General features: G+C 43.7%; 1 protein-coding gene and 1 long non-coding RNA gene across 5 annotated transcripts; one reads left to right on the top strand and one right to left on the bottom strand.

Annotated features, from left to right (window-relative positions):
- Positions 1-477: 477 nt before the first annotated feature.
- LOC119196129 (uncharacterized) lies at positions 478-5,179 on the bottom strand. Of its 2 annotated transcripts, XR_009956651.1 has the most exons (5): positions 5,082-5,179; positions 2,434-2,633; positions 2,218-2,274; positions 1,735-1,833; positions 478-752 (listed from the first exon to the last, which is right to left on the bottom strand). It is a non-coding gene; the product is annotated as an uncharacterized LOC119196129 (long non-coding RNA). The 2 variants fall into 2 exon arrangements; XR_005114265.2 differs by lacking the exon at positions 5,082-5,179 and having other exon boundaries at positions 2,434-3,974.
- On the top strand, positions 5,085-26,474 carry kcng4a (potassium voltage-gated channel, subfamily G, member 4a). Of its 3 annotated transcripts, none has more exons than XM_037451584.2 (4): positions 5,085-5,342; positions 8,179-8,316; positions 8,406-9,047; positions 23,325-26,474. In XM_037451584.2, the coding sequence occupies exons 2-4, from the start codon at positions 8,209-8,211 to the stop codon at positions 24,201-24,203; spliced, it is 1,629 nt and encodes a 542-aa protein (XP_037307481.2). In that variant the 5' UTR covers positions 5,085-5,342; positions 8,179-8,208; the 3' UTR covers positions 24,204-26,474. The 3 variants fall into 3 exon arrangements, with proteins under 3 accessions (XP_037307481.2, XP_037307482.1, XP_037307483.1); XM_037451585.2 differs by having other exon boundaries at positions 7,599-8,316; XM_037451586.2 differs by lacking the exon at positions 5,085-5,342 and adding an exon at positions 5,352-5,488 and having other exon boundaries at positions 7,599-8,316.
- Positions 26,475-26,770: the final 296 nt, after the last annotated feature.

Genomic DNA, 26,770 nt, shown 5'->3' with positions numbered 1-26,770 from the left:
TATAATGCAATATTAGCTCCAGCTTAGTCCAGTTGTATCCAGTTTAAACACAGCAACAGCCAGCACACATTCCAGATAAAGGATGATAGTGCCTTAAACCAAGGATCTGTTCCAAGTATAATATCATGTCTAAACTATTAAAAAAACATTAGAAAGTTCAAGCTTTGAAGAAGCTCTAGGATGAGTTCAGATTGGTTTTGGTCCACTTAATTAATTAATACTCAGGAGCAGGCAGTCTTGCTTCATGATTTCTAATCTAATAATGCAGGACAGGCTTGTAAGAAGAATGGCAGGTTATTGCTGCTGGCCTCTGGCTACAATGAAGCATTAAATAAATAATTAAATAATAATAATAATAATCCCCAATGGCCAAGAATGAATGTAATTTTATTTCTTAAATGTAAAATCACTATAATTAAAAGTTTATTTTTTTTATCTCAGAAGTTTTCATTCAGGACAAATGAAAAATGTGCTAGGTTTAAAGTTACTATAAGTATTCAAGACAGTTCAAATAAATGAATTGGATATTCAAATTTTGCCTACATACCAAAGCTTGAAAACCTGACATGACAATCAGTAACTAAAGACCTCTCCATTATTCATGGCGCTTAAAACAAAACATCACTCATCAAGTGATTGCTGTGAAGAAGGTCGCTGATCCTCAGGTTTTGGGGTGCCCCCCCCCTTCGTATCGTCCAATGACATCGGGATCCTGAACCTGAACTGGTCACAATAACAAGTTTTCTAAGCCCCTGAAAGGAAAAACACACCAACAAAAAACATTTAAAGACACAGCACATCATAAACTCCATGGACTATAAAAACCATAAAACACAAAGAACGACCTGACAAAAAAGCAAATTGGGTTCTTTAATTTCAAAAATATCCTCCCCTGGTCTTCCAAGATTGAGAAGATTGTTAGACCCTGCAGCAGTAAAATTAGGCTTTGATGCAAGAACAGAACCATAAATATCCACAGGGATTGCCAAAGTCTACACCAATTATAATAATATTTGATTCTGTATCATACAGACTATTAATGTAAACAGTTGTAAAGAGGGTCCTTTCTCCCCCCCCCACCCCCTCTCTCAAAATCATGTCCCCATATATGTCCCTCCAATGAGTAATTTGAATATACTTCCATATTGAATATAGTCCACTTGAAATGCAGCTCAAGACATGGAGAGTGTAAAGAAAATAAAACTGTGCATTAACACGTGTGTGTGGGAGGCAAGCTGTTAGCTGACACAGCTGAGAAGTGGTTCTACAAATATCTATACCAGGATAAATATCATATAAATTTAACATTTTGTTTAAGCAAATAGTCAACTGCATGTTTTAGACTGATACATCTCATCACAGTTTGAATCCAATCAATAGGAATCACTTTGATACCCTGACGCTTTTTCTAGCACCATCATATACTCACAATTTCAGGAGTACATTTTTCTTTCAAATGCTAATTTGTGAAAGAAATTATGCCGACAGACTGTAATGATGAGGTGGTGAACATGTTAAACTCTATAACTTCTAAACACCAGTATGTTACATGTTACATGCACGCCGATGTTAGCATGGAGCTCAAGTACAGCCTGACGCTCGGAGCCTCAAGCATGGCTGTACTTTCTTTGATCAAAGTCATTGAGGCTTAACTGTTTTTACTGTGTTTACCTTTTTTTTTTGTTGTTGACATTTTTGGTCTACAGTGACAACGTGACACTCATTGAAACCGACCTGATGTAAGAGCTGTCTTTGTGCATGAGCCTGGTGTTTCGTCAACCTTCTTCTGATTCCACACTTGTGTAGCCACATCACCATCTCTTTCCTCGCCCTCTGTGAGGAATCAGGAAACATCGCCAAAATATGTCGGACATACATGGAATGTGACTTGGTGGTTGGTGTGTGATGGCAGACAGTACGACAACAGGCAACGTAGTGCAGGAATAAGATAAAAATATAATAAAATATAGGCTATGGGTTAGTTAAGTTAAGAAATAAAGATAAAAATAAAAATAAAGATTAAGTGCACCAGCTAACAGAAAGTGACAGGTGAAAGTGACAAAGTGGATGTACATGTAGAGAGTGAGAGTCAGTCAGGGGGGGGGGGGGGGGGCGGCTCTGTTGATGAGCCCGAATGCCGAGGGGAAACTGTTAGTGTGGCGGGAGGTCTTAGTCCTGATGGACCTCAGCCTCCTGCCGGATGGAAGGGGCACAAACATTTTATGTCCGTGGTGAGAGGGGTCGGCTGCAATCTTTCTAGCCCGCTTCAGAGTCCTGGAAGGGAACACAGATAGACAAAAGTCATTAAGAGATTGGTGAGGCACTTCCCTGCTGTCAAGCTTTTTCCTATCGTTTCCCTTTTAAAATCTCTTTTCCCCATCCTGTATCTTCTTCATCGTGCCAATTCAGTCCATTTCCTGTCCTTTCTCTCACCTGCCTCGTCTTGCTCTTTATTCCATCTTGGACGTGGTTAAGCTGGTCAATTAAGCCGGGTTGATCATTCACATTCACGTCCTCTGAGGGAGCAATGCACCTGATCACAACTTGTTTGTGCTGCGATCCAACTCCTTTCAGCAGAGAATCACAGACAGAGGAGGGACCGGAGGATCAGAGGACAGTCGGAAGAAAGAGTTCTGAGGTGAAAGGGAGAAAAAGTTGGACAGAACCATCTGGGTTGGACCTTCTGGTGGCCATCTGCATGAAAGTTTGTTCTCTAATAGCTGGGTGACTCATGGCTCTTATCCTGCACACATCCTACACGACTGCTCGTCGGACTCTGCCACACACTGGCTCTATACAATCTCATCTCAGCCCCTCATGCCTGTGAGGGATTAAACTCTTTATCCTGCAGACCGAGGCTTGATATTAGTACCGACAGGGCTGCCCCTGTCATTGTGTTTTCTGCTGCATGTGTGTGCCGCAATCCCTCTCATTGCATGGTAGTGTGTGTGAAATGGCAGCTGCGGGTGTGTGTGAGATAAATTAAAAAAAAAAAGCATTTGACAGGTTCACATAGGAAGGAGCCGGGAGTGGTGCAAAAACATAAAGCAGTTAGCCGGTTCAATGTTGGACAACCTTGGTGTCCCCTTATCTACCACCTGTGCAAAATCCGCTCTGAAAAGTGGTGCCTGTAGGTGTTTTGTGTTTCTTGCAGCAGGTGTGTATGTGTGCATGATGAAGAAAATGGCGGAAGGAATTTAAAAAGGAATATTGCATTACTGTCTCTGTAGGGCAGATTGCAGGGGACCTAATCCATTCAGCTCTGAAACGCCGTCTCCTTTGTCAGAAGAAAAAAGCACCATGAGAACTAATAGCCCGGCTTGTGTGATCAGTCTCATGTTGCATACACTAACCAGCCAGGGGCACATGCTGCTTCAGGTTAATGAATAGTGATGGAGGGATTCAATAAGTCGAAACATTGCCGTTCTCAGCTCACACAGACACATACAGACCCTCACCTCTTCAGTTTCCATTTCTACCCCTCGCTAATGTGTTGCATGCTCCGTTAGCAGCCATAAGGGCCTGGAGCGTTTGCTTGTTTTAGCAGTTGCCTCAGGCGCATGCAACCTAATGAGCGGCCTCCCAAGGACAAAGTGTGTGTGTGAGGCCAGTAAAGCAGACCAATGGGGAAGGATATTGTTTGTTTGTTTTCCTTTGAACTTTCACCTTGTGTAAATTCATTACCGGTGTGGCGGGGGTTGACATTTTCCTGCAGGTGCTGCTTTGGAACGGTCAGTTTTTTCAAAGTAAGTACGGAGCACAGAAGTTTATGTACACAGCCAACAGTGGCTTTTTATCAGCATTTCCACTCGTGTGGGACAGAGATCAGAGTTTGTCCCATTCAGTTATTTCCTATTCTGGGTCATGCCAAAAGCTGTGTCCATCTCACATCGGTAATGTTTATTAATTGCATTTTCCAGAAATACATTTATACATAATATAATTTCTGAAATGTACACTGAAAAAACCCTGAAGTTTATTCTGATCATGTGCTTTTAAGTCAAATGAGATACGACTAGATGTGTGTGTGTGTGTGTGTGTGTGTGTGTGTGTGTGTGTGTGTGTGTGTGTGTGCGTGCTTACAATCAGAACATCAACCTCAAGTAGTTCAAGCACCCCGGTTCTCTTCCCACTCATCTCCAGATTGTTTGGTCAGCTCAGTGGAAGTCTGAATCTCAGCTGCTCTGTGCTATTTCTTTTGCCTTCTACGTTTTTGCCCTGTGCCTTTCCCTGCTCGTCTCTAGGTCTCTACATACCTGAAAAGGTGACATTGGATGACATTATTTATGAAAGGGACTCACAGATCCAGGATTTCCTACGTCTAACTCACTAAGCCCTGTGGTTCTTCTACTCTACTAACTGTCTCGTGGGAGAAGTTTCAAGAAGGTTTCAATCTGCAACCCTAAGCGTTTACAAGGTCAAATCTCTAGCTCGATCCCATTGCATATAAACCCCCCCGGCAGCCACATTTTTCCACAAAGACTCTCATAATTGCCTCACACTCTGAAAAACCAAACTAACAGAGTAGGGGATTTGGATTTTAAAATTAGCTTCTTAAATATGCCACATGTGAACAACCAAGTGCAGTTCCCCAATAAGGGCAATTGAACACAAAATGACAGCTCATTCATAAAAATGCACTAACAACAACACTACCTTGAGCACAATGAGACTCGAACTGAAACGTTTGGACTCTGAGTTGGTGCTTCCCTGTGGATTCAGAAGAGTCAACCTTTAGCAACGGGGAGCTATCCGCGCCCCCCACGGTGCGTGAAACGATGAGGCAACATGTTTGAGAGCATCTCTTCACTGCCCTTGAATTTCACATTATCTCTAAAGAGGAATGGGAGAAATGTTGGGTATTAACAAACACACTGTCACTACAGTTCTGTCTATTGTCCAATCGGGAGCACACAGACCTCATTCCTCCCTCCGACACCTTTTACGCAAACCTGAACTTGGGTATAGGTTCCTCCTCTGTTACGCACCGCGGCTCACACTCCCCCCGCCCCAGCGTCCACCCCACCCTCCTCCCCCTCCTCCCCCTCCTCCTCCTCCTCCTCCACTGCAGCAGCACTAACCGAGCTGTAACGGGACACTTCTCAGGGCACCGAGGCTTCACCCGCCGCATCCATCTCTGGCACGTCCAGACTCTCCACAGGAAGCTCCCCCCCGGCGCGGGCGATGCGGACGCCGCAGAGGCATTCCCGTGTCAGCGCTCCGGAACGGTCGGTGGCACCCTGAGTGCGGGTCGAGTGATCGGAGGGACTGCGGAGCCCCGAGGGGGGAGTTCACGCCGAGCCGGAGCGGCCGTCCGGAGACGAGTGCCGGTCTTTGTGACGGTAAGACGCACTTCTCAAGTTTCCGCCGAGGCTCGACGCGACGCTGCGCGTGTGGCTCGATATTTGTGGGGAAGTTACAATGCTGTCACAATACTTAGAACGAGAGAGGCTGCTGCCTTTCTATCCCGTCAGCACGGTCACACACGGTAAGAAAAGTCCAATTGTCTCCAGAACCAGTGTATTCGATTCAGTAGGTTTTAACTCCATTACTGAAACAAAGTTTTTCCTGATATTAAATTGGGCCAACAAAAGATTGTTGTATTGCTTTTTAGTTAGTTAGTTTTCATCCTTCCTTATTAGAATGAGTAGCAATATAAGATCAAGTAAAAATGTCTTGAGATTAGACATAAACAGTCCCGGGACTGTGTGTGTGTGTGTGTGTGTGTGTGTGTGTTTGTGCGCGCGCATGTGAGTGTGTGCACGCGCGGGTTGAGAGAGGCATACAGAGAAGGAGAGGGAAATATATATATGGTGTCAGGTGCATCGAGGCAACCCAATCCATGAGACACTGCCTGCCAGTAAAAACAATATAAGCTTAATGACTGTTGTACATGCTTCAATTTGCCTACAGCATAACGATTTTAGCTCAATGGTACCACTATTATTTTTTACAGGCTCTACTCATCTCGCACAAAATCATCATTTTAAGGCGATAAATAAAATTAGAATAAAAGTTTGCTTTCCATTTCCCAGGACATCCTTCCTTTACTATTTCTGTTCTGTCCATTTTGTGTGGAGCAAAGCCAGTGTGCCACCAGAAAATACCTCTTTTAATGAACTTTCCACCAAGGAAAAACTGCCGCATTCACAGGGAATACAAATTGATTAATAAGTTATTCATCATTCCCTCTTCCCCCTGTGATGTGGAAATGAATCGTGATTCATTGGTTGCACCAATACCGGATCGTGTCTTCCTGTGTCTGAATTAGTGATGCATGTTGGCTCTGCCCCTTTGCTTTAACGTGTCTCCACAGTCCAGTCCTGCATTCAATCAGCTCGAAGGCTACTGTAGATAGACACCGAGCAGAATAATCTCAGGACAAATGATACTTAGATGCATACAGTGAGCAATATACACACCGTGCTCCTCAGGGCTGTGAGTCAGGCCGAGTCACAGTGACAGATGAGTGCTGCATGTGGGCCTGTGTTGTATGTTTTAGAAAACAGATTAGAATTGCCCCTTAGGATTGTAGCTTATAAAAAAGCAGTAGCATGTGTTTAAAATTATATTATAGCTTTATATCCACAACAAAAGCTGGCATAAGAAAAGAACAGGGCAGCCCCCCCCCCCCCCCCCACAAGAAGAAGGTAAACATTTGAGTCTCTTAGGATCATTCCAGCTGTTCGGCGTTATAGAACTCGATCCTAAAACTTTGCTCTGTTGAGGCCTTGGATCTGAGTGAATGTAGTCCAATTTTTCCCATGCGTAAAAATAAATACATCAAGACACACCTTCAAAGATTAAGAGTTATGCTATAATGATTGGGATGGACCTTTTTTCATGCACACACTGTCAAAGTAAAGGCACCATGCCTGATTGCATTGACAATGGCAAACTGGAGTGCAGCTCTGGCTTTTCCCACAATGACCTTCGTAAAATTCCAAATGTCAGCTCTTAAAAAAGGCTCTTGACAAGGTTTTTCCGTGTGACAGTTGGTTTTTGTACATGTGATTAGGCAACTCAAGGACAAAAGACAAATTATAAGTTAGTCACAGTGACAAATAATGTGATAATGAGACCCACTTTGAAAATCAATCACAACTATTTAAGGGTTTGATACACAAGACATTCTGGGCAACTGCAATGCTTTTCCCGTGCCAAGGCAATTAAATTGCCAAGAAAAACATTTTGGGCCCTGTGCTTCAGTGTCTGTTGATAGGACCACTGCCCATCTAGTCTGACGGTTCTTTTCGACTTGCTCATTGGTGTTTCTGCACACTTACTATAGTGTAAACCATCCTTATTGGATATTGATGTCAGTGTAAGTTCATTTGCTCTCTGATCAAGTCTCGCGCCCAACCATATTGAGGGGCCATTTATAGCTGCAGAGCTGATGCGTCCGACTGCGTTGTTTCGCACTGAAAGGAAGACGGGGTCTCATAGAGGTCTGCTCTCTGTCACTTCTTTCTCACCTTTTTTTGTCTTCTCGCACATTTCCCAACTAGTCTTTGTGCATGTCTTTCTCCGTTATGTGTAACCTGCATTCTTCACACTTAATACTAGCTGCTTTCTGACAGAATCTATTTCTCTCTCAGTGCCTGCAAGATGCCACCTCGGCTCTAGGCCCTCCCTAATCCTGCCTGGGCGACCCAGAGGATCCTCCTCAGTCCCAGGACACCTCATGACTCATCCAGTTCATCCTCTGCAGCTACAAGACACTGAACAATTCAACCCACTCTCTCTGTTGGGGTTTTCCTTTTCCTGCTTCAGACTCAGATCGCCATCTCATCTGATTCGGAATCCTGATGCACCAATTGAATCTATCGTGATGGAGCCGCCGAGACTCAACCACATGAAGAAATGTCAATGGGAATTCTGAAACTGCTCATTTCTCTTCTCCCTGGGGTTTCCCTCTGTTAGTTGGCAGTCCAAACCTTAGCGTGTCTATCATTAAGAAATAACTCCTTGTTATGAGGGGCGCTCGGGCCCAAAGGACTGAAAGGTGCAGCCATTTTTATGCTCAGATTGTTTGCATTAGACCTGGGCTGTGGCAGGAAAGTTTTTCAAGTTTACAAGATTTAACATAAGTTTCAGGAGGCTGAGATAGAGTCTCAAAAACAAAATTGACACACTCTAGGTTCTTTCTGCCTCCATTACTTGATCTGCGCTGCCCAGTGCGGAGCGGCAAGCTTCCCAGATGCCGCCATGCCCATCATCAGCAACGCCAACCATGACTTCAGCAATCTGTCCGTCAGCGATGACAGCAGCCTCGACCACATCTTCACAGAAATACCTGAGACTGCCACCATCAAGGTATGAATACGAATTGATTAGCTATAACAAGTAGGGGATCAAGTTGTTTGCCAATATTTCAAATGTGGTTAAACATTTTCTCTCTCCAGGGCGTGTACTACCAGAGGGCTCAGCTCATCCGTCGACCAGAGGACCTGGTGTCCATTGACCACGCCCTACTGGCGGTGATCAATGTTGGGGGAAACCGCTACACCTTCCCCTGGAGCACTCTGGAGCAGTTCCCTCTGACAAGACTTGGTCGACTGTGCGGCTGCCGATCGGCTGAGGACATCGCGCGGGTCTGCGACGACTATGACGAGGCGCAAAAGGAGTTCTTCTTCGACCGCTCGCCATCCGCCTTCAGGGTCATACTTAACTTCCTGGCCGCGGGGAAGCTGCGCCTGCTGAGGGAGATGTGCGTCCTCTCCCTGCACGACGAGCTGACCTACTGGGGGGTGGAGATAACGTACATGGAGCGCTGCTGCAAGAGGAAGATGTACACCCGCATCGAGGAGGTGAACGAGCTGGAGAGGCGGGAGGAGGAGTGCAGGCAGAGAAACGCCATGCAGCGCGTGCCAGTGGAGGAGACGAGGTACAGGAAGGTGATGAACTGGCTGAGAGACATGGTGGAGAATCCGCAGTCGGGCTTACCGGGGAAGATCTTTGCCTGCCTGTCTGTGATCATGGTTGCGGTGACTGTCATCAGCTTGTGCATCAGCACCATGCCAGACCTCAGAGAAGAAGAGGACAGGGTGAGTGAACCAGTGTGTTTCAGAATGTCGTGAATAGCTGTCAGGAGGATGGGTTCCTGAAGCAAAGTCAAGCTGATACTAAATAATCCATTATAATACCTGAACCTACAATTGTGTGCATTTCGAAGTGAGGAAAAACTCAAAGTGCAGCAAAAAGTCAGGCTTCAAAACTCAAATATAACAACTCCCTGACATCACACCTTCGTATACACTGAAGGGATGCTCTGTGTGTGTGTGTGTGTGTGTGTCCTGTGATCTGCGTCTATTCATAACAGCGTGGGATAATGAAGCCGGAGCTACTCACTGAGGCCTGTCCAGTATCTGTCAGTAAATACTAGGGAATGATCAAATGGGCTTACTTTCTCACACAAACAAAGTGCACACGCAGAAGTGTGTAGATACACTACCAGTCGCACACATTTGTACGTAAACATGCACGGTTACATGCACATACAATAGCAGTGAACTCATCCACTAAAACTGATATGGCTTTCTCTGAATTTCGCACACATTTAGTCTTCTGTGCCCTTGAAACTACATTAAATTCCTACTGCAGCTTATCCTCAGTTCATTTACGCTTTTCTAATTACATTTAAGTTTTTACCTTCAGGCCAATATTTCATGTTTAAAGTTACCCATCCTGTCTGTGTCTTTAAATAGTATATGTAAATGCATCCTTTGCAAAGACTGCTGCCAGACAACTCTACACATATGTTTAACAGCTGTGAAGAAGTTGCCATCTGCAGCACCCCTGTATCAATGCTCAAGTGAGCAATCGCAGGCAGCCAGAGCATCATGTGCATGAGGGTGTGATCCTGGAGAATTAAGGGAAGTGGAAGAGGAGAGCGCCCGTCGCAGAATGCCTGATGAGCGGAGAACGCTCTCTGCCAGGATGAGTCGGTTACTGTCATACGGACACAGATGGACAGGGTTTGGATAGAATCCCTGGATCGGATTCATTGTTGGTTGTAAACCTGCACTGGTCAGCAGAAGCAGACACACACAAAACAGGTGTTGCTGGATGTCAAAAAGATTGCATTTCCTGATTTTGATATTGACAAGATATTGGGCTTTACTGCTTGTAAACGCCTCGGGTAAACACAGTGCATACTGTATTGATTCCTCATGTTTCGGAGCATTGTGAAACTTGAATCTGCTGTGTATGTGTAAGCTTTGAATGGGGGTGTCCAACATCAACATGCCTTGTTAGGACGTGATGGGCTGTAAGGACAACGTGCTTCATCCTGGCAGCATCTGAGAGGGTTGCGAGTGTCCGCACGGCCAAAGTGATGTCAGACTATTCAACATGGCCATTTGGGAGGGGCGGGGGGGGCAGGTTTCATCTTCGTCTTTCAGGGTTTCACCTTTCTGTGCATATCAACACTCTTGAATTACGCAGACGGGCAGAGAAAATGGAGATCTTTGGGTAGCTTTAAGATTGCAACTTTGCCATAGGGAGAAACCTGATACATAGTGTAAAGTTTCCCTGTCACGTCTCAATGTGAACTTGTGTTTATGCTGAAAGTCTCACTCGGGCTTCAGCTTCTCTCCGTAAGGTTCCGAGGACATTATGGGCTGTTAAGGACATTTTAGGTTGTGTAACCCACATCAAAAGGTGGCAGATCCATCTGCGTTTCTCCCTACATGCGCCTGTGTGTTTGGCTCCTGATCTCCGTCGGCGCCGACCGTCCGGCCTGCTCGGGCAGGAGCGGCAGTGCAGCTGTCATCTTTAATTCACGCGGCTCTGCTGTTTGTCTCTTTCTCTGGTCTGCTAGGTGCTGCAGTGGGCCAACATTCCTTCGTGCAGTCATCATTCATCCTTTGCACTTGTGTTTGACTCGTTTTTGGGTGACGATTGTGAAAGGAGGGATGGAATAAGTGCCAGATGCCAGATGGATGATAACAGATAGAGGATATACAGTGTGTCTGGGAGAGGAACAGTCAAAGTGGAGAGAGAATTAAAAAGGCAGGCCGGATTAGAGTCAGATTCTAGCCTGTGTGTGTGTGTGTGTGTGTGTGTGTGTAATAGGTTACTGCATATGCTCAGTGGATCCCTTCTATCAAACAATATATCACTATGAAGTAAATGCTTCAGGAAGGGCATTTATCTTACGAATCCTTCTCAGGACCCCTGATAATAACTAATCCGTCAAAATCTCCATCTCCTGCTGTGTGTGTGTGTGTGTGTAGCTCTCCACGAAGTAAGTGCTCTGCTCTTTATGTAAAATCTCTCCACATGATTATAGAGCCACTGTTATTCCATCCTGCAGTGTATAGCTGCAACGCTAATAGATGAATGCATTACATGTTGATACATATTCAGGTAGTCAAAACAGTAAGCTATAGAAAAGTTCATCTAAAAGTACATTTTAGACCACTTTAGAGTACGTCAAAATCTGCAGTTTCCCCAAATATAGAAAGGTTTTACCAAACAGATCTTTTGGTGGGATTAAATGTGGGTACGTCCTCTTACTGCATGTCTAGTCGGCTACATGGTTACACAGAAACAGCAACGAATTGGATGAGTGTAACACAGCAGTGCAGGTTGTTGTAAATCAATATCCAGAGTCTCTTGATATTTTTAAATCATTGTAAAATAACAAGCACTAAGTAATGTCTTCCAATGTATATTTGCCGTTAACTGCTTTTATTCTGGGTAGAAAAAAACCTTAAAGTCTGTAGTTCATGAGACATTTTTCCACTTTGACTACATTCCTAACTGAGCACGGACCGTCCATATCTCCTGCAGGAGAGCAACAGTGTTTAGATTGGAAGGAACAGGGTGTATGCAGCTCTCTGGTGAAAAAAGCTTTTCTCTGAACATACTGATGACCTTTCTGAGTTTACATTTCATTCCTGTTCAAATGTCAAAACTCTACCACAGAGACCGCCTTTTTTTCTTGCTAATCTTTCAGCAAAGCAACAACTTTCTCTCTTCATTCATTTTTATACACACACATCAAAGGCCTTTTACTCTCAGCGTGTGTCACTCAGATACTTTCCTTCAATATTTTCACAATGATGGAGTATTTTCAGACAGCCTCATCAGAATTGCACTCCTTTTTCCTTATTTATTTGTACTCCCGGCCCGGGGAGTAACTGAAGTGGCCGCTTCATGTCCTTAATGGCATGAATCGGAAGGGATTTGCTGTTCAATAATCACGTCACAGGGCATCAATCACCAGAATCTGAAGAGAGAGAAGGACGGAGAGAGTGATGGAGTAAGATCCAGCCAAGTAGCGGACTGCATGATTTCTGCTTCGGACTGCGGTTTTGAAACTTATTCTGATTGACTAATATCTTCTTCTCAAGCGGAGACTTGTCAATATTGAACCATTGACACGGTCGGAGCGAGTGAGTATCGATTGGGACGTGGGATTTTTTGTTCTGGTAAGAGACAAAAAAGAAAAGAGTGAGATGAAGATAATGTGTGTTATGACGCCTGAGGCCAAGATACGGTGATTCTTCAGGTACCAGGATGTAGGGAGGAAACAGAGTCTGGGTCCTTGAGAAGGAGTGGGAGATAACTAGAAAACACAGTGACAGGGTAGAATGTAAACACTACGCCAGCCGTGAAGCCTCCTTCCCAGACTCATCTTTCCTCCCTGAGCAGCCGGATCACCTGGGCACATGAGGATGACACATAGGAGCACACTCATTCCCAGGACGTGAACTTATTTCCTTGGCTTTTTTTTAGAACTACCGGAAGTTATATTTTGTATTGTTTAAACAATGCTCAAGAAACCCGAATCAACACATAAAAAAAACTGCAAAAATACAAGCAGTTAGCGAAGGCAATGGAGATCATAAGTAAAAAAGACTATTTTCAGTTTTGTCCGATTTTTTTTTTGCCAAAGCTGAACAAATAAATACATTTTTGCTCACCAAAGGGTCGCTCTTCATCATGAGGACTCAAGTTTAATTCTGTGATCTCAACAAGCTGCAAAAATAACCTTTGTTGTGGTTACTCATTTCCATAATCCCACAGCACACACAAGCTGCAGAGGCTCCAGAGGAGGCAATAAGTCGGCGTAGCATACACCCTGTTACATTACAACAGCGCTAATGTCATTAAGATAAAGTCCGTTTTTGTACTAGTTTAATCACACTGCGTCTGTTAGGCGAGCCTTTCATGCTCATCGTGTTAAACGTAGACTCAGCGACATAACATGAATGTTACAGCCTTCAACAGTAAAGGTTAGTCCATAATAATATGGTCCCCAACCCTCTTTTAAGAGTGGTAACCATTATTTTTGTTGGCGTCTGACTCATGAGGAAAATCATTTGATCTCCCTGTTGTTGTCACAGTCTGTATAGATGTCTAATGAGGAGGGTAACCAAGGAAGTTTCATTACCTGTATATGACATACACAATTCTGATTAAAGATGTAAAAAAAGCAGATATTTTGCTATGATTGCCTGCTTGTCATATCTCCAAAAAGCCAGAAACAGACAGTTTGTGATTTTATCTCTCATTTTGCGCCAATGTCCAGCTCCATTGAGAATCATTTTGAAAAGATCAAAGTGTTGGCTGTGATAAAATCTCAGAAGAGTTTCTGCTTATGTGCGCACCCCTCCTGCTTCTGAACTGTGCAGAATTGCATTATGTGATTCAACAAAGCCAGTTTCCAAACGTATTATCCCTGAGGGGGAGTTGTGATTCGGTATCCAACATTTGTGACTGGCTGGACATGAAAGCATGAATGAATTTACCCTGCTGCTCAAAGCCACACGGCCCACAGTCTGATGTGCAATAATAAACCATTATGAACTCTGTTTTGGCATAACCCAATTGCAAAGCTCCATTTTCTTCACGGCATATAAGTACATCTAAGGGAATACAATTCCATACGTGAGATGTGAAACAAACACCATAATGGGGGGGTTTCAAAGAACTAACAACTCATATACTCTGTGTGTGTTTGTACGGTCCGCTTTTTACACCTGCTGAGCCAAAAAGACAAAGGACCGTCATCAATCCCGAGCCTTGTTCGGGTGTGTAACAACAGGGCCACAAAATTAAGAATTAATTAAGAAGCAGAGTATTATGTGCCACACTTTTTTACCGCCCCCTCGTAATTCAAAACTCGATTATACAAACACTAAAGGAGCCTAAATAGGTGCCCGAGTCTGTAAGCGTTGTTGGCTCAGCATGGTGGGACTGATGCTGGCAGTGAGTCAGAGCAGCTATGAGTCAAAGGAAGTAAATGAGACTCGAGGCATGCCGAGGACTGGGGAGGAAAGAGAAGGAGAACCACAATAAATCAGATTCGGGAAAGGGGAGTTGGGTGTTAAACAAAAAAAAAACATTATTTCTCACACACATATTTGGAGGGAGCGGACCCAACTGCAGATGACTGTTTCATCAACTGAGATAATGGGAAATAAACAATTCAAGATGATAGATAGAAGAAAAAAAACTGCTCAGGTTTCAGCTGCCCAGCAGCGATATATAATCCCAAACACCTTCAAACCACCTGAGGATCTGTGAATATTTGTGTGATTGAACTATACTAATGAGGAAACTCCATTAAAGCTCTTTCCGATGTCAACGTACATGCACCAATAATTAGAAGGCCTGTGCCTTTCCTATGTGTGATTGTTGTAACGTTGGCTGTGGGGCCTAATCCGTGTGGAGCGGATTCCATTCCTATTGCAGCCTGCATCTGCTTATGAGCTGTATTCTTTCTGTCTGATGTGCTGCGTGCCTCTGCAAACGGGATTATGGCAGAGAACCGCTAAGTATGAGGTGTTTATCCTGTTTGTGTCAGGATGGGATTGTACTCATAACTCAGCACAGAGGACTACAGCTCAATGCAGAATGGCTCTCTTTTAGCACTGGAGACTGTTAAACATTTCTGTTGTCAGTTAATATTGCAACGAAATAGAAATCTCGCAGTTGTTTGACAAATTAACTTCTTAACTTGCTTTTTCACAGTTACTGTGTTCTTTCTTTTATGTCAATTTTAACTGTTTTATGATCTTAAAAAATACAAATTGTGTCATAAATGTCAAGCAACCTTTCATTTTCCAAGTAATATTGGATTTTTTTTTATAAATGCTGATGCAGTTTAGCAAGCAAGCAATGAAAGACTAATTGGTGATAAGGAGCAGGCTCGGGGCCGAGGAACGGGGCTGGGAAGGGCATGAGAGCACACTGAGGACCCCTATTGGACAGGTGAGGAATGACAGGCAGGCACAACCGAAACATCATGGAAAGAGAAATGGGGGCAGACAATAATGGAGGGGGAAAACTGCTTCGGCTAATGCAAAAGACCCAAAAAAAGAAACATACAATTCCACCAGCTTCCATTAAGGTTATTTCGCAAGCATTAGGGCAACTTTGCAGGTGTGAACAGCTAACGCATCACTGCAGCACTATTTTGCCTGAAAATAGTGTAAAACACACCCTCCACACCGCAGCTCCACCTTGTTGGCAAACACGTCCTTTGCAACGTGCCTCTGCATTGCTACGTGCATCCTGCAGACCCAGCAGCAGATGTGTGGGTGTATGTATTTCTCTTAATCAAAGCTTATTGATCCAAAACATCTTTCTTTTGTATTATCACAATCTGTGCAAACAAAGAACCTTTTAACGTATTAAAAGTATATGGTTCTTTTGTTGTTTGTGTCTACAAAGTCTCTTTTGTGAGCAAATTGCTAATGCACCTCTATCTTGAATTTGATAATACGCATACTGCTTGAGAATAGTGAATAACAAACTAACAGAACAAACTGTAGGCTTCATTTAAATTGTACTGATGTGTGTGTAGTTTTTTGCGATATTTTGTCCGAGCATGTTTTTGAGTTTTGAACAATGCTTATTGGCATCCAGCATAGGGTTTCTCTCCCAGGATTGTTCAATCCTAACAAACTGGAAAGCATATATGTGTGTTTGTGTGGGCAGCACCCTGACAGAGAACTGAGACTTCTGCGGTGTCAGCTCAATCCCTTTCTTCTGAATCCTTCCTCCCCGCTAAGCCTAACTATTCCTCCTCCAGCCACTGTCCCCTCTCTCTCTCTCTCTATTCTATCACTCTGTCCTCCTAACCATTCGTTGGTCATTTTTCTCCATTAGAGTGTATGTGCAAGTACAAGCTGTTGGTCTTTGTCCCCTGATCCTGCAGCCTGTACAGCAGCCTCAAGTAGAGATGAATCTGATACACCCTACGTTCAGAGTAGCGTCGGAGTGTCACTAAAGTCAGTGTACGCTGGGTCTTGCAAGAGTGGCGGGGTGTTCGTTGCTCTAAATTGATAAACATCAAAGGTTTTTGCAAACAAATGGGTGATTCTTGGATATTCAAGAAGTATAGACATTTTCACCATGCCATTTGAAGCCTTTAGTTTGACTTATTAAGCTGTCACCATCTTGTCTGTTGAACCAGAAGACACCTCGAAACTATCCATAAACCCAAGTTACCATGTTTAGTAACGACATAGCTATTGCTAGTAAAGCTACTTCCGCATTGGCTTCACCTTTCAGGGTTTAAACCTTAAACTCCCATCTCTCAAGCCCCTTTCTAGGAAGAAACTAAAGTTACATAACCACATGCATTAATTATGATTTTTGCAATTTCAAAACTCTATTTCTATCCATGTAGTCATGTTATAAATAACATAATATAAATATCCCTTAAATCTATTTAGTAATACAATTATACACATATTAATGAATATTTATAAGACAGATACATCTCGAATGCAAAGGCCCAGAGTGAATTATGAGGTATCCATTGAATGTAAATGTTATTGGTTATTGGTGTCTGTCACAATCTGACGGCTATAATGATTATCATTCGTCTGAAATCGAAAGAACAGTTTCAGCCAATATACATACCATTGTCATTAGATAAAGGATTACCAATAGGGTAACTTATGATGCCATGAATGCATTTGTTATTGGCCTGCCCCCGGTACTGGGGATGCTCACCCTGAGGGTGTAGCATGCAACCTATACATGCAGTCAGCTTTCAGGTTACCGGAGACCGGCCTGATGATAGATAGAGGTGTCGCATGATAAAACCCCTTTAATAACCCATGACTAGTGAACACTTGATGGGCAGTACCTCTGTGAAGGCCAGCGGTGGAACCACACCCTCTAATTCTTTCTGTGTGTCTTTCTGTCTTTGTCTTCGTCGCCTGTGCGTTGTTTAAAAGTCGGTGCCAAGGTCAGTACAGCAGCTTTTAGAAATGATGTTCAGTGCTGCAAAGTGCGTTCAAGGTCTGGTGCAAGATAGAGTTGATTGATAGGCAGAGTCTCATCTCGTGTGCCCAAACTCGAGGATTGGCGTAGGATCACAATGGGGGGTCTTTTTCTAACTGATTGCGAGAGGAAAGAGAGAACTGTCGAGTTGGAGACACGCTGTGACAAAGGCAGAGAATTCAATTAGAAGTTAGAACAAGGGGGCAGTCCCGAAACACAGCGCAGTTTACACACATCTACACGTCTCCGCGTGTTTGCTGCTTTTCAAGGAGTCCGAGCCACCATGGAGCCCACAATGTCACTAAACTAATCCTGTGATTGAACAATATACATTTATTATTTATTTATTATCAGATAAATGACTTTGAATGGGAATGTGCACTATTTATACAGGATTTCAAACTGATTCAGCAGCAGAAACAGTTATTTAAATTTACATATAGATGCCGATTTCAGCATGAAAATGAAGAAAGTAAAAGTCACAGCTGGATATTCATCAAGCTGTGATTTCCTAGTACACATTCAAGTAACTTGGGGTAACAGGGTCAGATGGGGCTTTTATGAAAGGAAGATTAAACAAGTTTGCCTTTAGGCCTTTCTGCTGTATGAGTGAGTTTTAATGCATCCATCCATGCGTGCATGCGTCCACAGACACGCCAACACAATAAACCTCAAAGACAATTGACCTCCCCTGACAACATGAAACAGAGACGTCGCCTCCAAGTCTCAACAAGATATTGGTTCCCTTTCTGAACTCATAAACTGTCAAACCACGTCATTCCTGAAATTAATTCCCCTTTCAGTGCTATTGTGCCTCCCACAAGAGTCTGGAAATAAACCGATCATGACTTTGGCTCTGGTACTTAAATGTGTTCAGAAGTTAATTGCCTTTTTGATTTAAGCTCCTCCCACTGTCACAACCTCCTTTTGCTAATTAGCATGAACACAAACCCACACCTTCATGACCAGACGCTTGACCTTGTTGCCAATTTTGCATTTGGTCTGTCAACCAACCGCCAGTGTGAGCTACACCCCCTGGTTGCATCCAAGTATCCATGGCAATTATTGTGACAAGTTGACAAAGCGTTGCAAGATTTGAAAAGCTTTGTCAACTTTTCCATTTTTTTGCATTTGCATTTGCACCCGTCCCCGTGCAATAACTCCACTCTTGCCACGTCCTTTGTCTTAATTTGACATTGAGACGTGTTAGTGGGGACAGTAATGCGAAACACTAGACAGCAGCTGGGTGAACAGTGTCTGTGGTGAAATGAGCTGTCACAGACTTTAGTTCCAGTGTGAGTCGTACAAGGGAGATAAGGTCAGGGAGATGGTGGGAATTGTGGCAGGTTGTGTGTGTGTATCAAAGAGGTAAGTTGTAACAAATGTCCTATCAAGCCAAGCCTGTGAACGGTGTCACAGAGCCCTGTTGGGCCTAATGTCAGCGCGAGACACAGGCTTCAGGGAAAAAGTGATCAGACAGGTCAGACAGATCTCAGCAGGACGGACCATCAGAGAAAACAGTGTCAGCTTCATGGAAGAGAGCCGTGAACTATCAAATGTGTACTTTCTTTTTGTAAACGTCCTCAGCTTGAGGAACAAATATCCCCGGGTCCGTCCCTCAGATTCGGGAGAAATCATGGACCGCTGAGCTGAACCATTGTGGAACCTGCGTCTACCCCCATACACTGCAGAGTAAAATGATGAATTCACATTTTTATTAGGGCTGTCAAATGATTAAAAATTTTAATCAAATTAATCAGAATTTTCAGTGGATTAATCATGATTAATCACCTGAATCCTAACAATTTTTTCTTTCTGAAATGCATAATAAAGATAAATAACAGGACACAGATACATAATTATCATTATTATTATCATAATTATTATTTTTTACATAAATACATGTTATTGATATTTGAATTTTTTAATTCATTCCAGAAAATAATCAAATCAATGTTATTTGATAAGTTACAGACTGATTTCCCTGCATGGCTCTAGAAGGGTCTCGAGCCTCTGCAGTTTATCCCACTCTGCTGTGAGTTTGTGCTCCTGCGATGACCAGACATGACCAGACATGTCAACCCTCCCGATGTTTCAAAGCCCCTCCCGAAAATCTCCCGGACCGACCTTTCTCCCGATTTCCACCCGAACAACAATATTGCTGCACCACCCGTCACTGGGCGCGCCGTTTCAGACCGAACAATAATAAAGGTTACACCTTGAAGTCGAGCGCGGCGATTAGAACGACTGGCGCTGCAAAGAAATCCGCCAGCACCCCCCATTTCAGTGTGAAATATCCCCATACCTGGGAGGAATTAGATCGCATTGGCTTCTCTTCCTTCGCATGTTTCAGAACAGTATTACGGGTCTCTCCGATGGTCTTTCCTCTATCTCGGCGCTGCTCTTTATTTATTTTTCTTAGCAAAGCTCTGCTGGGCGGAGCTTTTCTTCTTCTCTGTTCCGCTGCGCGAGAACCGGGGGGAGGGGGGGGGGGGGGGGGGTGCGGGTCTCTGGCGCAAACGACTTGCTGAACCTGACGGCCTGACGTATGCCTGCAGGTGGCAGTAATGAGTTGTATAGGATGAAGTGCATTCCCTAGAAGAAGAGGTTCTTTCCGGACCTGAATAATTTGTCACACTGCGCATGCGTGAAATGCGTCAAAAAAAATGACGTAATTAACAACAAACAGCTAATTAACGCCGTTAACGCGCTATTTTTGACAGCCCTAATTTTTATTTAAACTGAACGGGTGTAAAATATAATTTATTTTTGTGAATACATTTTTTTTAAACAATTTAACGCAAAGGTTCGCTACTCAAACCGTGGACTTGCAGTTGCACTCGGCTTTACTTTGAGCCATTTTTAGCTCATTTGTTCTGCATTTATAAAGGTCGTTGGCAGGTGCAGCAGGAGCTATTTTTAGTTATAAAGCCTTGAAAAACCCTCTTGGTATTACAGATAAAGTCAACATTTAGATGCTAAACAGCCGGATGTTTGTATCGGGAGCCATTTGATGCCAAAACTATGAAAAAAGTGAACTTTCATTTTATGTTCATACGTCTCCTTTTACTCACTTGACTCCTAAGGAATGCTATTGGGGCTTTGTCTTTGTTGAATCCTCTAAAATGCAACTTAATGAAGTGAAAACAAGTTTTGTGTATATTTGAGTATGATCAAATATTTTGAACTGTTGCTGATTTGTGAAGCAATTTGTGGCATCACTTTGGGACACCAACAATGGTCTTGAACACCATAGTCTCCTTTTGTAAAATCTTTATTTTACTTCGTAGCATTCCAGGAAAGTTTGCTCTGAGCTTCTGGTGCCGAGCGGCGTGACCGGCCTCAGCACTCGAGGTCCTGGCACCGAGAACGGGATTCTGCCCCTCACCTCTGCCGGGCTTTGGATCGCCTGGTCTGGATCTGAGCTGCAGTTGTCTGTGCACAGTACAGCGTGGTGACATGACCGGACCTTCCGGTTCCCAACGTACACATTCGTGCACATTCATACTGACCAAAGATTTCTACTGCTCCAGATGGGACGCGGTGCAGTTGAGCCAGCACGGCAGCGTCAACACCTTTCTGCTGATTGCTGGCCACGGGGAGTGGTCCCGTGAGGCAACGAAGCCCCCCAGCTAGGGTCGAACGAGCAAGTTCTTCACCACCAGCAATGCTCAGGATACACGATGAAGATGATGGGTGTTCGTACAGTGAAAAGTTGAAGGGATTGCAGAAGACTATGGCCAGCTTTTCATGACGTTCTCCTGAGAACCCTTTTAACGGGCCCCTGGGTGAAACACTTTGTTGTTGTTGTTGTTGTTAGTGGGTACATTTACCATTAGCCTTCTCCTTTTAGACACCTTGGCCTGTCATTTTATTTATTTAGTCTTGCTTGAATGAGTTTCGCCTCAGTCCTGTTGCCGAAGGTGTTTTTCTGCAATTCTTTGTGATTCAAGGTTTTGAAAAGCATGCTATATAAAATGTTCAATGTTGCCAATTACTTCACTACAAAGACAGCTAGCATCACTAAAGTTAAACTCAGCAAAAGTCCAGAAGTCCAGGCCTCGCAAAGTCACTCTCCCAATGTCAGCCTCAGGACTTAAACAACAAACGTGGATATCGTTGTAATCCCAGATTACTAGTAGCTTTTGGAAGGCTGCATGATGCGTAGAGGAAAGGTGATGGCAGCTGTGTTTAACATGTAGAGGAACTCTGACAGATTGAATGAATTAAAGCAAGAAAGAGGCCGGTGTGTGCGAGGCGAACAGACAGTGAAGGATGAGAGGGGGTACGTCCAGAGAGGGTCATGGACGACGAAACCGAATGAGTGATGAGAAGGTGGAGACGGAGGAAGGCGGAGAACAGAAATCGGGGCAAAGAGAAAGAAAGAGAGAGAGAGAGAGAGCAGATGGGTAAAAGGGAGGAAAGCCGATTAGAGACACAGTGACAAAGAGAACACTGAGAAAAGACGATTTATAGGCTGAGAGAGCATACAAATAATAACAGTTTTATTTATAGTACTGCTGGGTAAAGATGATTTTTCTGTGATTAACAGAGATTAATCACTTCATGTGCACAATTCAATACCTAATTAGAAAGTAGTGTATTGCACAGTTTTAGTTTAAAGTAATGTGATCAGAACAATATAACAGGACCCCTCTGAGCAACAGCAAGTTAACATTCAGTATATAAATCTGTTTTCTTTTTTTTCTGGACAGGTACCATAAAAAATGTTTACGTTTATGTTAGAGTGAGGCTAAGTGGTTTAGCCCAAGAAAAAGTACACAGCTGGAATTACATTTTTAATTGATTTTTTTCATTCCTCCGAATGTTGCTCTGTCGACAGTTCTCTCCGCACGCCTCATCCAAAGTGGTCGGCCCCAGTTTGGTTCCACTAGTTGTTTGGGTTGCTAGTAGGCTTCATCAATGCTGCATAATGCTATAAGTGGAACTTCATGCTTGTAGTACTTCATGCTCATAGTACTTCTGGCTCGTAGTACTCCGATGGTAAGATCCTTCCAGTTTGCAGTAGTAACAAAGAGCGCCGTCTGGTAGAGAGTTCAAATGAAAATGTCCATTTAAAAGTGCAGTACCTTTCTCCGTGTTCTTGGTTAATGTGTCGAGCAGCGCTAATCCCCTCCCAGTTCACAAAAAAATGCTGTTAACGATGAAATCATTGTCGGATTTCTACTTTAACGCATTTCTAAGGCGTTACCGTTCCCAGCCCCAATTAATATATATCAAGTAATTTGGTTTCATACTCTGTGTGAAGAAAACAAGACAATCTTTATCTGAGTGACATAATAGTTATGTTATGTAGAAAATAACGTTTTCTTCTCTTGTAAGCTATGTTTTCATTCACCTTCACTTTTTGTGTTTACAAATGAGCGCAACAGAAAAAATTAAGGAGAAATCTTTTGAAAAATTGTGTGCAGTTAGTGGCAAATTCTTGTGATCTTGAATATCTGTAACCATGTTTGCCTTCAGACAAACAACTAGCCAGTTCACTTTAATCCTAGAAACGGGTTGCTAAATGCTAACTCTAAGGTCATTGTTTATGGAAATGCATTGTGAAGTAATCATTCAGTGATTGAAGATACTTTCTGTAGAGGGAATACGAGGAGGGGGAATATGGGCTAATCAATAATAACATTTAAAGTGACAGAGATAGCCAAATCTGTATATCTTTAAACAGTGCTTTTTAAATATCTCATTGTGTTTCCTTGATGCTGTAGTTAGAGGACAAATGGACCTGATTGCTTGCTGTTCGCACTGAGTATCACGTTCACATTCATCTTTGTAACGATAAGTTAATTGACCGCTAACTATCAACGCCGCCGCAGTAGCTTTAGCTTTCTGAGTGACTGGACCTCGTGATTTATGAATGATTACAAAGGGTGATTATCTGACCTCAGGATTTTTGTCTCCTCTCCATCCCACCCCATCTGTCTTGCTCCCTGTCACACTCTTGCTCCTCTCATTCTCAATGTCTCTGTAAGTCATCCTCTCTCTCTCTCTCTCTCTCTCTCTCTGTCTTGCTCCCCCAACCTCTCGCCTTTGCCCCCTCTCTACCGCAGGGTGAGTGTTCATCTAAGTGCTACAACATGTTCATCATAGAGACAGTGTGCGTGGCCTGGTTCTCCCTGGAGTTCCTCCTGCGGTTTATTCAGGCCCCCAGCAAGCTGGAATTCCTCCGCGGGCCGCTCAACATCATCGACGCCATGGCCATCCTTCCCTACTACGTCTCCCTGGTGGTGTCAGAGGACGACCCGTCCCTGGAGCACGAGAAGCCAGGAGGAGGTAAGGGCTACTTGGACAAGCTGGGCCTGGTGTTGCGGATCCTGCGGGCGCTGAGGATCCTCTACGTGATGCGGCTGGCTCGCCACTCTCTCGGCCTGCAGACCCTTGGGCTGACGGTAAGGCGCAGCACCAGGGAGTTTGGCCTCCTCCTGCTTTTCCTCTGCGTGGCCGTCACGCTCTTCTCCCCGCTGGTCCACCTGGCTGAGAGCGAGCTCACGGGCACCCACGACTTCAGCAGCATCCCAGCCTCCTACTGGTGGGCAATTATCTCCATGACAACCGTGGGCTACGGCGACATGGTGCCCAGGTCCATTCCAGGACAGGTTGTAGCGCTGAGCAGTATCCTCAGCGGGATCCTCATCATGGCCTTCCCTGCTACCTCCATCTTCCACATGTTCTCCCGGTCCTACCAAGAGCTCAAGATGGAGCATGACAGGTTGTTCAAAGAGGAGTGCGCGGCGGCTGCTGCTGCCGCTGCCTCTGGGGAGCTGCAGGAGGCGGGAGGCGTAGAAGGGGGGGAGAACTCGGCTCCGCCTGGGCTGGGATTACGTCTAGACGAGGATAGTGTGCACTCACTGGAGTCTCTTTCTCTGTTAGGGAAAGGTGGCAAAGCGGCAGGAAATAACAACCACAACCTGCCACCTGCAGCCTTCTGAACAGAACTGACTGACCTAACAAGAAGATATGAGTCCATTCTGTGTTGCATACAATAAGTACTGCTAAGACTATTGCTTCAAAGGCCTCACCTCCCATAAGGTTGTGAAGGCATGGATTTAAGGGAGATTGAACAGACAGCATTTCTTTTGCTCTGCATAGAATAAGTGTGCACACTGTAAACTGCACAGAAACGGAAAGACTTTAAACCCTTTAACTTGGACAGTTCAGTGTGTCTGACCAGAAAGCCTCTGCAGCATTATTAGTAATTAGCTGCTTCCATGAACATGCAATATTCAATCCAAAGTTGCTTTTCCTTCCACTGTGAAAATACTTATAAGCCCGACTGCAACTTTTTAAGTTTTATTTTATTTTTCAATATATTGCCTACAGAATGAGTTGAAAATGTGTCTCATACTTAATCATTTTCTTTCATGAATTCAAAGAAGTGCTCCTCTTAGAAGCTTGAAGCCATGTTCTGAGAATAAATACACAGAAACTGATGGCCATATAAATAAACCATCTATATCTTTCTGGTTTATGTTTGAATGCCCGGACACACAGACTCTCTATCGCAAACTCAAGGTAAGCGGTGTGAAGATACTTTTTGGTGCAGGTTGTTTTTAACCGAGTGCGACGGAGAAGCGAGAGGATGGAGGGAGAGAAAGCGTGTTTGTGTTGGGGAGAGAGACGGTGTGCGAGCGCGAGAGGATGAGCAGTAACCACCATGACGTGTACTTTGCAACGCTCCAAATAAAAGCTCTCCTAGTAATCTGAGAGAAATTCATTTTCTGGGGCTGCAGTTTTTTGGGATTGTTCTGCGTATGAGTCTAATTCCTTGGCACGTCAGGATGCTCAATCAGAGTTGAATTTAACTGAGAGAAAAGACTGAAACAGCTGTGCGAGCCAAATGCAAAGATAACAGATGACAATTCCCTCTTACATCACCTCCTTGTTTCCATCCTCCTTGTTAAACCACTCGGGCAGGGGGCCATGTCTCTCCACACATCTACGAATGAAGGCTCAGCCTAACGTTACATCTTCACGCCCGGGATAAAAAATAAATAAAAGAAAACTCATCCATTCTATCCTGGGGTGAACTCCAAAGAAGGGTGGTGTCATGCTCCCTTTTCTGAGAAGAGTGGTCAGCAGCCTGGGGTCCAAGAAGGATGTGGAGGCATGCAGGGGACATGCCAGATGTGGATTTAATCTAGATTAAAGTTGGGATTAAAGGCCCGTAAACAAATGAGTTGCCGCCTGAAACTTAACTCTATCCAGTTGCTTTGAATTTGAGTTTGAGTTTCTTTTTCTCTCCCCAGGATGCCAGGGATTCCAGTGCAGTCAGGTTTGACATTCTGGTGTATTTCTCTCCCAAACGGCATCACATTTCATAGCTTGAGTGAGATTTATAGGTGAAGTGGAATTTGCAATCGGCGATAACTTTGCATGATGAGTCATGATGTATCACAGAGACTCAGGCTATTATCCATCTGTACACTTCATGGCTTAAAAGACATCAATATCACGATTAACAATACATATTTCGCAGAACCGATTAAAACCTGCATGGATCGCAACTCTGAAAACCATGGGCTTGCATCCTAATGAGAGCAATAAAGATACACGACTGGTAATAAATGGGTTTTTAGCTGCTCGGATGGTTGGATCAGGTTTATTGATGAAACTCCACACAAGTAAAGGGCCAGTTGCGCAAGTCATCGCTCATGCTGATGTAAAACAAAGTGAACTCTACACCAAAACGCCATTTTCTTTTAACTCACTGAAGTGGCACAAGGAATTACAATTACATGAGAAATAACCTCCCTCAGGGATATTTTTTGTTTTCCAAAATGCAAGAGGCACAGCAGGAGGAAGCAGCTTGCCTTTGTGTTAAACGCTCACAAATATCCCCGCTAGTATCATTATGCCTCAAATTGTCATATGAGCACCTGCACCCATACATCCATTGATTCTGGTTTTGAATTGGAATTGATGAAAGTAATAGTCTATCTCAATCTAGATATCTCAAGTATGAACCATCTTTACAGACAAAGAATAGATGACATTTCTATCCCGTTTGACAGTTACATTTAACAATCACCTCATCATGTGTGAAACTACAGACTTCCATCATCAGGCTTCTGCTCACAAAATCATTGCTCTGCGTTTACCATCATAGGACCCGATTCAAAAGGTGTGAACGGCATCACAAATCCTCAATTCAACACTTGCAAAAGACAATTGATTCATAGCAAAGGAAGTCATGAAGACATCAAGGCCGAATGTCAATTTTATTCCTCATTTAGGCTTAATAATAGTCTCACATTAGTTATGTTAATTGACTGTATTTATAAGGTTCTTCACTTCAGCTGAGCCTCTTGTCGGTCACAACACAAATGGGGGTTCCTCAATAGTCGCATCGCTGGATGTGATTGGCAAAAATGATGTAACTGCGTCTAAGATTATGAAAGCACTTAAATTCCACCAGAAACTGCTGGTAGATGTTTGCTCATTTAAATGCAACTATTTCATGGGAGATTTATATGGATCAAGGTATTACACAGGTGTT

Source organism: Pungitius pungitius, chromosome 6 (genome assembly GCF_949316345.1).
Source record: "Pungitius pungitius chromosome 6, fPunPun2.1, whole genome shotgun sequence".
In the NCBI taxonomy this organism is placed as follows: domain Eukaryota; kingdom Metazoa; phylum Chordata; class Actinopteri; order Perciformes; family Gasterosteidae; genus Pungitius; species Pungitius pungitius.
This window is presented reverse-complemented; position numbering and strand designations above follow the sequence as displayed.

Bases quoted from the DNA above. Each gene is read 5' to 3' on its own strand.
- kcng4a (XM_037451584.2), top strand. From the start codon at position 8,209: ATGCCCATCATCAGCAACGCCAACCATGACTTCAGCAATCTGTCCGTC. The intron at 8,317-8,405 runs GTATGAATACGA...TTCTCTCTCCAG, and splicing joins CTGAGACTGCCACCATCAAG to GGCGTGTACTACCAGAGGGC. The intron at 9,048-23,324 runs GTGAGTGAACCA...TCTCTACCGCAG, and splicing joins TCAGAGAAGAAGAGGACAGG to GGTGAGTGTTCATCTAAGTG.